General features: G+C 37.6%; 1 protein-coding gene across 1 annotated transcript in view; it reads left to right on the forward strand.

Moving 5' to 3' along the window:
* EAF2 (ELL associated factor 2) overlaps nt 1–13,403 on the forward strand; it is a 56,112-nt gene that overhangs the window by 2,656 nt on the left and 40,053 nt on the right. The window contains exon 2 of the mRNA XM_055418480.2: nt 10,353–10,447. Coding sequence (XP_055274455.2) covers nt 10,353–10,447 — 95 coding nt within the window. The remainder of the gene's footprint in view (nt 1–10,352; nt 10,448–13,403) is intronic.

Raw genomic sequence — 13,403 nt, forward strand, 5'->3', positions numbered from 1 at the left:
GTGGACATGATTTGTTTATTTATTTTAAAAAATTATGCATTTTCTTTCTGGAAAACAAAAATGTTTATTAGTTTTAATTATCACTACTGTGCATAAAGATATATTTTTTCTGAAGGAGATTGTTGGAGAGCTGTTTCTATTTAAAAAAAATATATTCATGTTTAAGCTCAGTAATGAAGTGGAACAGAAATACACACATAATTAATTTCAACTTTTCTATTAACTATGTAATTTAGAAAATTCACTTTAAATTGCTGAGCTCATCTTCTCCATAGAATGAAGCAATAAATTCAGCATTTTCTCATTTTTTATTAAAATTATGAACTATTCTTAAATTGATAGATATGTGAAAAATACAGTATTTTCAGTATCAGTTTTACATAATGCTCAAAGCTTTCATTTATCCCCTAAATGTAAATATCTTTATAATCTTCTAAGTTTTTTAACAGGTAAGGTTGTGAAATACATATTAAAAGTATCATAATTTGTAAGAATATATATTAGCATTTTAAAATAAAAACCATTTATTTATTTAAAAATTTTCTATTGAAACAAAGTTGACATATGTTAGTTTCAGGTGTCCTATATAATGACTTTATATTTGCATACATTATGAAATTATCACCACCATAATTCTAGTGACCATCTGTCCCCATACAGAGTTATCATAACATTATTGACCATTTTCCTTATGCTGTATATTATATCCTCAAGACTTGTTTATTATGTAACTGGAGGTTTGTACCTTTTAATCCCCTTCAGGGTGGGCCTAATTTATAACAAACACTCAAATCAGTGTGACTTGGAAGAAAGTCAGTTCAGTCGCTCAGTCGTGTCCGACTCTTTGTGACCCCATGAATCGCAGCACGCCAGGCCTCCCTGTCCATCACCAACTCCCAGAGTTCACCCAAACTCATGTCCATCGAGTCAGTGATGCCATCCAGCCATCTCATCCTCTGTCAAACCATAACCTTGACTAGCCAGACCTTTGTTGGCAAAGTATCTATTTTTAGGTAATTGGGTAATTATGCCTGTTCAATACACTTAGGTTTTGGAAAAACCTGGATGTGAATTCTGACCTTCACCACCTATATATGTAATATAACTTTGGGAACATTCTCTGAGTTTCAGTCTCAGCTTTTAAAATGTAAAATGATAATAATAGCATTTACATTTCAGAATTTCAGAATTAAATAGGATAGTATAGACAACCTAGTACAGTGTTTGGTACATGGTAGAGTATAAATAGTAGTCACTGTCATTCTCGAAGGATATTCAAATGTGTATGAGGAGTGCCAGTAAATGTAATTTATTTAGACTTTGAGAAAGCATTTATCAGGGCTTGGCAGTAAAACCTATCAAAAGATAGTTGGCATGTGGTAGGGAAGATGTGGGGTGCTCTATAAATGATAAACCAAATGCTTAACTGCAGATGCCTCACTGGGTAGAAGAGTTTGAGTAATAGGACTCGCTAGGAAAAGTGCTGAATTGGGCTAGCACTAGTTTTACAATTTATATCCAGATAAGTGAATAAAAATTGAAATTCCTAAGTTTGTAAATGACACCACTTTTTGCTGTCATAATATGATGAGCTCATGGATAGTGACTGCAGGAACATTGTGAGGCACCAAGTGGAGCCATTCCCAATAAAGTGGTTGTTAAGCTCTGGTGTGAGCAAATATTAGAGAGTACACTAATGAACATATGATTAAAATTATATTTACAGTAATGTTCTTCTGATTAGTGTAGTATAATGGAAAGGGTATGCGTTTTGGAGTTAATTGAATTAGTTCAAATCCCAGGAAATAAATTTATGATACTAATTGTGGCTCCTTTGTGAAGATACTGACATTGTGTGATGCTGCAGCAGAAACAGTCAAAAAGTAACAGAAAAGTATTGAGAACAAAACAGGAGATACTTTTCTACTCTTAATGTGGTATAAGTAATTGCGCTGTAAACTTGACGAAAATAATACAGGCGAAGGAAATCCAGAGAAAATAAAAAAATGATAAAATTAGTAGTGGGGTTTCCAAACCAAGGAAAACTGAAAGAAATAAACTTTTTAGTCTGGAATCATAGCAACGTAAACATTAGAAAACATATGCAAAGGATGACATGAGATTATTCAATAAATTCTGTGATTTTACAGCTCTATTTAACCCCTTGAAACACAAAAGTTGCATACTTTAAAAGAAATTTATTGTGTGAGGTAAATAAAAGATAACACTGCTGCTGCTGCTGCTAAGTCACTTCAGTCGTGTCCGACTCTGTGTGACCCCATAGACGGACGCCCACCAGGCTCCCCTGTCCCTGGGATTCTCCAGGCAAGAACACTGGAGTGGGTTGCCATTTCCTTCTCCAATGTGTGAAAGTGAAAAGTGAAAGTGAAGTTGCTCAGTCGTGTCTGACCCTTAGCGACCCCACGGACTGCAGCCTACCAGGCTCCTCCATCCATGGGATTTTCTAGGCAAGCGTACTGGAGTGGCTTGCCATTGCCTTCTCCCAAAGATAACACTACTTAATATAAACAAGTAAAAAGTGGAATTTATTAATTCCAACAGTAATCATTAGAAATGTAGATTCAGAATAGTTCAGAATAGTGTTGATAGACTTATTGGTTATAAATCCAGCTTATCATTAGGCAAAGCTACAGATATGTTGAGTACATTTCTGTATGTTATGTGTATCTCATATACTATAGGCATTTATTCATAGGCTTTTAAGGGCTTGTGAATCCCTTGAAATTATATAGTATTTGATATGTTTTTTCATAAATGCATTTTTATGCAGACAGGATCTATAGCTGGTCTATAATTTTCATCAGATTCCCAAAGGGACTTATGACAATTGCTCATCTCCTATCACCAACCCCCAGACACACGCATATATACAAAAGTTCAGAGCTGTGGATCTAAGGCAAAGAAGCCATATAATATAGAAGGGTAGAGTATAATATAGAATGGTGTGGTCACTCACCTAGAGCTAGACGTCCTGGAGTGTGAAGTCAAGTGGACTTAGGAAGCATTACTACAAACAAAGCTAGTGGAGGTGATGGAATTCCAGCTGAGCTATTTCAAATCCTAAATGATGATGTTGTTAAAGTGCTGCACTCAATATGCCAGGAAATTTGGAAAACTCAGCAGTGGCCACAGGACTGGAAAAGGTCAGTTTTCATTCCAATCCCAAAGAAGGGCAATGCCAAAGAATGTTCAAACTACCATACAATTGCACTTATTTCACATACTAGTAAGGATATGCTCAAAATCCTTCAATCTAGTCTTCACCAGTACATGAACTGAGAACTTCCATATGCACAAGCTAGATTTAGAAAAGGAAGAAGAGCCAACATTTGTTGGATCATAGAGAAAACAAGGGGATTCCAGAAAAACATCTGCTTCTTTGATTATGCTAAAGCTTTTGACTGTGTGGATCACAGCAAACTGTGGAAAATTCTTAAAGAGATAAGAATACCAAACCACCTTATCTCTCTCTTGAGAAACCTGTATGCAGGTCAAGAAGCAACAGTGAGAACCAGACATGGAACAACTAATTGGTTCTAAATTGAGAAAGGAGTATATCAAGGCTGTATATTGTTACCCTGCTTATTTAACTTATATGCAGAGTACATCATGCAAAATGCCAGACTGGGCCATATTCATAGCCGTTAAAAGCCTGTGAATAAATGCCAGACTAATGGCAGAAACTGAAGAGTCTGTTGATGAGGGTAAAAGAGGAGAGTGAAAAAGCTGGCTTGAGACTCAACATTAAAAAAAAAATTAAGATCATGGCATCTGGTTCTATAACTTCATGGCAAATAGAAGAGGGAAAAGTGAAAACAGTGACAGATTTTATTTTCTTGGGCTCCAAAATCACTACAGATGGTGACTGCAGCCATAAAATTAAAAGACACTTGCCCTGTGGAAGGAAAACTGCTAAACCTAGATAGAGTATTAAAAAGAAGAGACATAACTTTGCCCAAAAAGTCCATATTGTCAAAGCTATGGTTTTTCTGGTAGTCATGTATGGATGTAAGTGTTGGATAATAAGGAAGGCTGAGCGCTGAAAAATGGACGCTTTTGAATTGTGGTGCCAGAGAAGACTCTTGAGACTCCCTTAGATTGCCAAGAAGGTCAAACCTGTCAATCCTAAAAGAAATCAACCCTGAATGTTAACTGGAAAACTGATGCCGAAGGTGAAAGTCCAATACTTAAACTTGATGCAGACAGCCACCTGATGCTGGGAAAGATGGACTGCAAAAGGAGAAGAGGGAGACAGAGGATAGATAATTACATAGCATCACCAACTCAGTGGTTATGAATCTGAGCAAGTTCTAGGGGACAGAGGGGCCTGGCGTGCTGCAGCCCATGGGGTCACACAAAGTTGAACACAACTTAGCGACTGAACAACAAGAAGAATAGTGGCTTGAGTTCCTGAGTTATCTTTTACTGGCTTCATTACGTACAGGAGTTCACCATCAGTAAAATTTGGATGAGAATATTAAGATCAAAATGTTGTGAAGATCGAAAGTAATGATATAGAGAAAAAATCCATTTTAAACACTAAAATAAAGATTATAGATTTATAGCCTACTGGCAGATTTTGACCTTACAAATGTTTTGTGACCCCCACAGATGTTGTTTTAACATGAATTAGTTGTAAATCCTAAAATCAAGATCCTTTATACAAAAATATGGATTACAAGTGTCAAGTTGGTTTATTTCTCTTCCTTGGTTTTTATCTCATCACAACAAAAATTTGGAACAACAGACTAAACCCCATTCCAGGCACACCCAGGAGAGCTCACAGATATGCTACAAAAATAACCACAGAGACTATTCCAACTCCTCACATGCACCCTTGGCACATAGTGGATACAGACTAACCATGGGCACCTCAGGGTTCGTAAATATTCTACACATACATATATCTGATCATAACAGATGAAATTATGAGAAGATATACACAGCAGAGTCTGTTGTTATATAACTTGCAATTGCCAGTTGGCCTTAAGTGTATGCCCATTTGTATTTCCTTTCCTTGACTGGTGGTGGGTGCAAGCCCTATTTTGCACTGGGCACAACCAAAAGGAGGAGACAGGAAGTATGAAAAGAGGGCAGCCAACAGGGATGAGGAAGACAGCTGCTTTGGGGTCATCCTGCTCCCATGTCTTGGGAGTGTCTGTCTAACAGATCTGTCTGCTTGAGTGGAACTGAGCTATAACTTGTCTCTTGTTTTAAACCCTTTAGTCCATTGTTCCAACTTTTTGTTTTAGAGATCAGCTTGCATCCTTTTTGGATAGGCCACCCCGCATTGGCTCATGCCCAACTTCTTACCTAACACCAGCTTCTCTTTTGAAAAAATCAGAAGATGACTTGACAACAGTGAAGGAATTCTATATCAGAATTATTATCACTGATGTATACTGATGTGAATTAAAGTGATTTTCATATCTTAGATTTTTAAACTTATTTAAATTGGAAGATAATTGCTTTACAATGTTGTGTTGGTTTCTGCCATACATCAACATGAACCAGCCATAGGTACACATATGTCTCCTCCCTCTTGAACCTCTCTCCTACCTCCCATCCCATCTCAACTCTCTAGGTTGTCACAAAATACCAGGTTTGAGTTCTCTGTGTAATACAGTAAATTCCCACTGGCTATCTGTTTTACATATGCTAATATATATGTTTCAATGCTCCTCTCCCAGTTTGTCCAACCCTCTCATTCCCCCACTGAGTCCACAAATCTGTTCTCTATGTCTGTGTCTCTGTTGCCACTGTGCCAATAGGTTCATCAGCATCATTTTTCTAGATTCCATGTATATGTGTTAGTATACAATATTTGTTTTCCTTTTTTTGACTTATTTCACTCTGTATAACAGGCTCTAGGTTCATCTACCTCATTAGAACTGACTCAGATGCATTCCTTTTTATGGCTGAGTAAATTCCCTTGTGTGTGTGTGTATATATATATATATATATATCTCACAACTTCTTTATCCATTCATCTGTCCATGGACATCTAGGTTCCTTCTATGTCATTGCTATTGTAAATAGTGCTGCAATGAACATTGGTGTACATATGTCTTTTTCAATTATGGTTTTCTGAGAGTATATGCACAGGAGTGGGATTGCTCGGTTATGTGGTAGTTCTATTCCTAGTATTTTAAGGAATCTCCATACTGTTCTTACAGTGGCTACATCAATTTACATTCCCATAAGTAGTGCAGGAGGGTTCCCTTTTCTCCACACTCTATCCAGTATTTATTATTTTTAGATTTTTTGATTATGGCCATTCTGACTGGTGTGAAGTGATAACCTCATTGTAGTTTTGATGTGCATTTCTCTACTGATAAGCAATATTAAGCATGTTTTCATGTGTGTATTAGCCATCTGTATGTCTTCTTTGGAGAAATGTCTGTTTCAGTTTTTTGATTGGGTGGTTTCTTTTTCTGTTCTTGAGCCACATGAGCTGCTTGTATATTTTGAATATTAATCTTTTGTTAGTTGTTTCCTTTGCTATTATTTTCTCTCATTCTGAGGATTGTCTTTTCACCTTTTTTATCATTTCCTTTGCTGTGCAAAAGCTTTTAAGTTTAATTAGGTCACACTTGTTTATTCTAGTTTTTATTTCCAATACTCTAGAAGGTGGGTCATAGAGGATCCGCTGTGATTTATGTCAAAGTGTTCTCTACCTATATTTTCCTATGGGAAATAGATGGGGAAACAGTGGAAACAGTGTCAGACTTTATTTTTTGGGGCTCCAAAATCACTGCAGATGCTGATTGCAGTCATGAAATTAAAAGACGCTTGCTCCTTGGAAGGAAAGTTATGACCAACCTAGATAGCATATTAAAAATCACACATTACTTTGCCAACAAAGGTTTGTCTAGTCAAGGCTATGGTTTTTCCCGTGGTCGTGTATGGATGTGAGAGTTGGACTGTGAAGAAAGCTGATTGCCAAAGAATTGATGCTTTTGAACTGTGGTGCTGGAGAAGACTCTTGAGAGTCCTTTGGACTGCAAGGAGATCCAATCAGTCCATTCTCAAGGAGATCAGTCCTAGGTGTTCATTGGAAGGACTGATGCTAAAGCTGAAACTCCAATACTTTGGCCACCTCATGCAACGAGTTGACTCACTGGAAAAGACTCTGATGCTGAGAGGTATTGGGGGCAGGAGGAGACGGGGACGACAGAGAATGAGATGGCTGGATCACCGACTCAGTGGACATGAGTTTGAGTGAACTCCGGGAGTTGGTGATGGACAGGGAGGCCTGGCATGCTGTGATTCATGGGGTCGCAAAGAGTCGGACACGACTGAGCGACTGAACTGAAGAGTTTTATAGTTTTTGGTCTTAATATTTAGGTCTTTAATCTAGTTGGAGTTTCTCTTTGTGTTCTTTGAGGTTTCTAAGCTTGTTTAATATGTGAAATACTTATATCTCAGCACCCTAAGTTCCATCTAGGTGATATATTTTAATGACATACTTTAATCCAAAATGAAAGCTTATTTTCTTATGAAATGGCAGATTTGGTTAAATTTACACATCTTTTGGTGGTGTATATATCCATGAGAAACTCAAGCTGTTAAAATAAATAAGCTTTCTTTAAAGTTTCCCCATGAATATGTGTTTGCTGTGTTTTCATTAATTTCGTATTCTGCTGCTGCTGCTAAGTTGCTTCAGTCGTGTCCGACTCTGTGTGACCCCATAGATGGCAGCCCACTAGGCTCCTCTGTCCCTGGGATTCTCCAGGCAAGAATACTGGAGTGGGTTGCCATTGCCTTCTCCATTGTATTCTGCTAGGATAGCAGAATTCCTTGGTACCCTGTTGGCTCAGAAGGTAAAGAATCTACCTGCAATGCTGGAGACCAGGGTTCGTACCCTGGGTTGGGAAGATCCCCTGGAGAAGCAGATGGCTACCCACTCCAGTATTCTTGCCTGGAGAATTCCATGAACAGAGGAGCCTGGTGGACTACAGTCCATGGATCACAAAGAGTTGGACACGATTGAGCGACTAACTCTTTCACTTTTCCACAGGACAGCAGACAAGTGGTAGTAGGAGACCAAGGTGGTATAAGAAGAATTTAGGGTAAAACAAAAACCTGAACATAAAAAAACTGTGGGAAGCGCTTAAAGAGATGGAAATACCAGACCATCTTACCTGTCTCCTGAGAAACGTGTATGCGGATCAAGAAGCAACAGTTAGAACCCTGTATGGAACAACTGATTGGTTCAATATTGAGAAAGGAGTATGACAGGGCTGTCTGCTGTCAATCTGTTTGTTTACCTATACACTAAGCACATCATGGAAAATGCCAGGCTGGATGAGTTACAAGCTGGAATCAAGATAGGTAGGAAAAACATCAATAACCCAGATATGTGGATGATACCACTCTAATGGCAGAAAGCAAAGAGGAACTAAAGAGCCTCTTGATGAGGGTGAAGGAGGAGAGTGAAAGAGCTGGCTTAAAATTAAATATTAAATAAAGTAAGATCATGGCATCTGGCCCCATTACTTCATGGTAAATAGAAGTGGAAAAGGTGTACGTATCGTGACAGATTTCCTCTTCTTGGGCTCTAAACTCACTGCAAGATTGCCGGGAGAAATATCAATAACCTCAGATATGCAGATGACACCACCCTTATGGCAGAAAATGAAGAGGAACTCAAAAGCCTCTTGATGAAAGTGAAAGAGGAGAGTGAAAAGTTTGGCTTGAAGCTCAACATTCAGAAAACGAAGATCATGGCATCTGGTCCCATCACTTCATGGGAAATAGATGGGGAAACAGGGGAAACAGTGGAAACAGTGTCAGACTTTATTTTTTGGGCTGCAAAATCACTGCAGATGCTGAGTGCAGCCATGAAATTAAAAGATGCTTACTCCTTGAAAGGAAAGTTATGACCAACCTAGATAGTATATTAAAAAGCAGAGACATTACTTTGCCAACCAAGGTCTGTCTAGTCAAGGCTATGGTTTTTCCCGTGGTTATATATGGATGTGAGAGTTGGACTGTGAAGAAAGCTGATCGCCAAAGAATTGATGCTTTTGAACTGTGGTGCTGGAGAAGACTCTTGAGAGTCCCTTGGACTGCAAGGAGATCCAACCAGTCCATTCTAGAGGAGATCAATCCTGGGTGTTCATTGGAAGGACTGATGCTAAAGCTGAAACTCCAATACTTCGGCCATCTCATGCGACAAGTTGACTCACTGGAAAAGAGTCTGATGCTAGGAGGGATTGGGGGCAGGAGGAGACGGTGACGACAGAGAATGAGATGGCTGGATGGCATCACCGACTCGATGGACATGAGTTTAAGTGAACTCCGGGAGTTGGTGATGGACAGGGAGGCCTGGCGTGCTGTGATTCATGGGGTTGCAAAGAGTCGGACACGACTGAGCGACTGAACTGAACTGAAACTCACTGCAGATGGTGATTGCAGCCATTAAATCAGAGGACAGTTTCTTCTTGGCTGGAAGGCTATGACAAACCTAGACGATATGTTGAAAATCAGAGACATCACTCTGTCAATGAAGGTCCGTATAGTCAAGGCTGTGGTCATGTACAGTTGTGATATTTGGACCGTAAAGAAGGCAGAACGCCAAAGAATTGATACCTTCAAACTATGGTGCTAGAAAAGACTCCTGACAGCCCTTTGGATTGCAGGGATATCAAAGCAGTCAATCTTGAGGGAAATCAGTCCTGAATACTCATTGGAAGGACTGATGCTGAAGCTGAAACTCCAGTGTTTTGGTCATCTGATATGAACAGTCGACTCATTGGAGAAGTCCCTGATACTGGGAAAAACTGAGGGGAAGGAGAAGAGGGCTTCAGAGGATGACGTGGCTGGTAAGCGTCACCAATGCAATGGACATGAACTTGGGCAAACTTTGGGAGATGGTGAGGGACAGGGAGACCTGGCATGTTGCAATTCCATGGCGTTGCAAAGAGTCGGACACAACTGGGCGACTGAACAACAACAACAAAAACCAGAAAGTTGAAAATGTTTTACTGACAATTGGTTTTAGCAAATTGTGAAGACACTGACATCATTTCATTTTTAGCAGTGGAACATCTTAGTTTGGATCATCATGATATAAACAGATTCTGAGGCATCTAAAACAGGAATACTGTTTTAGAGTGTAGTTATCTCTTTTTTTCTCAGAATTATATATACAGAAAAACTGGATTGTATTCTATTAGTTTATTTTTAATATTAAGACTCTTTTAATCCATTTTAATTACTGGCTGCTGGAAAATGATTTATCACTCTGAAACATGGTCATTTTTTGATATCCAGTTATTCAAGTATTATTCCATCTTATAAAAACCTGTATCTGTATGTATTTTTAGATGACTTCAAACCTGCCTCTATTGACACTTCTTGTGAAGGAGAGCTTGAAGTCGGCAAAGGTGAACAGGTGACAATTACTCTACCAAATATAGAAGTGAGTATATATATTAATATTTAAACTGAAGAGATTTTTTATAGGATTTTTACTATATTTAAATGAAAATAATTGTGCAGTTAATATAGTGATCATCAGTTAAAGTAATTAATAAATACAGCAAAGCAAAAAATCTTAAACTATCTTAAATAAAACACTCTTAAAATGCTTGAAACTTTGAACTTTGTAATTTTCAATAACTATCTTATTATATGATGTGAAACAATTAGAGATCTAAACATATTTATTAAATCACTATTATGAACCAGATTTTGTACTACAAACTAGGAAAAAGAACATATCCTCTACCACCTAGTCCTAATCTGTTATAGCAGACAGGCACATGAACATCTAATGCTGTAGATTAGAGCGCTGATAAAACTCTGTTTAAGCAAGTGAACAGAATTAAATGCTCTGCCTGGTAGAATCTTGAAAGGCTTCACAAAGCAGATGCTATTTGGGCCAAGACTTAAAGGACAAGTGGAATTTCACCAGTTATAAGAGGAATAGAATATTCTAGGCAAAAGGAACAATATGTGAAAGGTTTCTGTGGAGAAAGGACTAGAATTTTGTGACTAAATGAATGCATGTAGTAAATTACAGAATGATGAAAACTGATCGATAGGAGACTGGAAAGGTAGGTTGGGATCAGATTATAAAGAATCTTTTAGTTATAATATAGAATTTGAGGTTTATCACATAGGTATTAGAGAACCATTAGAGGTTTTTAGAGTTCCCCTGATGGCTCAGTGGGTAAAGAATATGACTGCAAATCAGAAGTCACAGGAGACATGGTTTCAGTTCCTAGATCAGGAAGATTCCCTGGAGAAGGGAATGGCCACCCTCTCCAGTATTCTTGCCTGGAAAATTCCATGGACAGAGAATGGGTTGCAAAGAGTCTGAGCATGAGTTAGTCATGACTGAGCAACTAACACTTCACTTTCAGAGGTTTTTAAGCAGAGAAATAACATGGTTAGATTTATGCTTTAGGAGTGATTTTAGCAATAACTTACTTAGGGAATGGGTTGATAGAGAGACTAGGTCAGGTTTTGCCCATTTCAAAAATCTTCAGATGTTATCAAATACTGTTTACATTGTCTGCTCTAGTTTTCTCAATCCTTGAGTTAGAAATTTCTCAGCATTCAACTTGTTTCTTTTATATTCACTTGATCTATTCTCAAAGAAAACCAAGATTGTAAATTTATAATTTAACATAGAAAACACCAGACTTTCTGAGATTTTTTTTCCCTTTGTCTTGTTTAATTTTTGTAATAGGAATGGTTTTGTGCTAGTTCATCCACATTCTCTTATATACATTTATGAGATGGCTTGTCATGGTTAGAGATATAGCCAGTAAGCTCTCTATCCTCTATCTAGCCTTCCATCTTTTATCAGCCAACACTATGTATTCAGACCTCACTTTTATGTCAGACTGTATCAGTTGGTGCCTGTGAAGTTTTCCCTAATGTTAATTAAATTCGTGGGGGCATTTTATTGTATGTTTCTGATGTGCTCCCTTAGAAACTGAAGGAAATGAAGAATAGATTTCAATGTGAAACAGTGTAGATAAGTAAGGCTTTGCATTACTCTGTTATTGAAAAGTGTTCAGATTCTGGTGTCTCTAAAATAGTTAGGAAATTAAGTACCCAGTAATATAAAGCTTTTTTTGCTTTGTGAGGTTTATTAAAGAAAAACCTAAATTTAAAATTTATTGAAAAACACCAGGTGGTTTTTTCCACGTAATATACAGCACAGCAAAAAAAAAAAAAATACAGAGGTGGACTAGATGTGGTAGGTGTCCTAAAAAATATTACCGTTTAATGAGAAAGATAGGAGATAATTGATTAAAGTTTCATAATGTAAGGACTATCATAAAGGTATACACAGAATATTATGGGAGTACAAAGAAGAGGTCATTCAGCCCGAAGAGGGAAAGGAGACATTGGGAATGCTCTCTTGGAAGATGAGTTGAAATTACCCAGGTGAAAGAAAGAGAGGACTTCTTAGGCAGAGAAAAGAAAGATATGGGCTACAACAAAGCAACAAAAAAGTCTGTTACATTTGAGGAACTACATATAGGCCACTATGGCTAGGTAAGAAAGGGTGCCTATAAGGACAGAATGGGAGATGGAAAGATATTTAGGAATCAGATAAAGAAGGGCCTATTGTGTAATGCGAAATAATTTGAATTTTATCCTGTACTGTGACTCTCACATAGCTGGAATGGAAAAGAATAGTTAAAATTACTGTTTGCTAAGAGCAGTTTTTTTTTTCCTCCAGGGCATACAGTCTGTAAACAATTGTGAATAAGACTAGAAATTATATTCTCAAATTTTGTGGAGTTTTCTTCCTTCATTGGGCTTCCCTGATAGCTCAGTTGGTAAAGAATCTGCCTGCAATTCAGGAGACCCCAGTACAATTCCTGGGTCGGGAAGATCCCCTGGAGAAGGGAAAGGCTACCCATTCCAGTATTCTGACCTGGAGAATTCCATGGACTGTACAGTCTATGGGGGTCACAAAGAGTTGGACACGAATCCCTTTCATTTTCCTCCTTCATTAAAGAACTTTAACTAGGTAGGAGCTTTACATTTCTTCACCTTTCTTAATTTTGTGGGTGTTTGTAGAAATGTATTGATTATTAGTTTGAAGGCATTTAGATTCTTCTATTTTCTTTATCAACTTATTTTCATCATCTTGGTGAAAATGCCTAGAAGCTTGGAGGCATTCCATAAAATAGAACTTTTATTATTATTTTAAGAATATCTTAAGATTCTGGTGGTTCTTTGATAGGGTAAATTTTCTCATTTTCATTTCTCTAGGTTTTCTTTGATAGTATTAAATAGAAGAAATGAATAAAAATGAACACTCTTAAGGGAGTCAGCATTGGGCATTTACAAGTCTCTCATTTTTACAAAAAACTCTCTATGGTTGACTGCTGTAAAATTTCAAAATGTTG

Source organism: Moschus berezovskii, chromosome 1 (genome assembly GCF_049115385.1).
Source record: "Moschus berezovskii isolate FMDL1 chromosome 1, NW_MosBer_1.0, whole genome shotgun sequence".
Lineage (NCBI taxonomy): Eukaryota > Metazoa > Chordata > Mammalia > Artiodactyla > Moschidae > Moschus > Moschus berezovskii.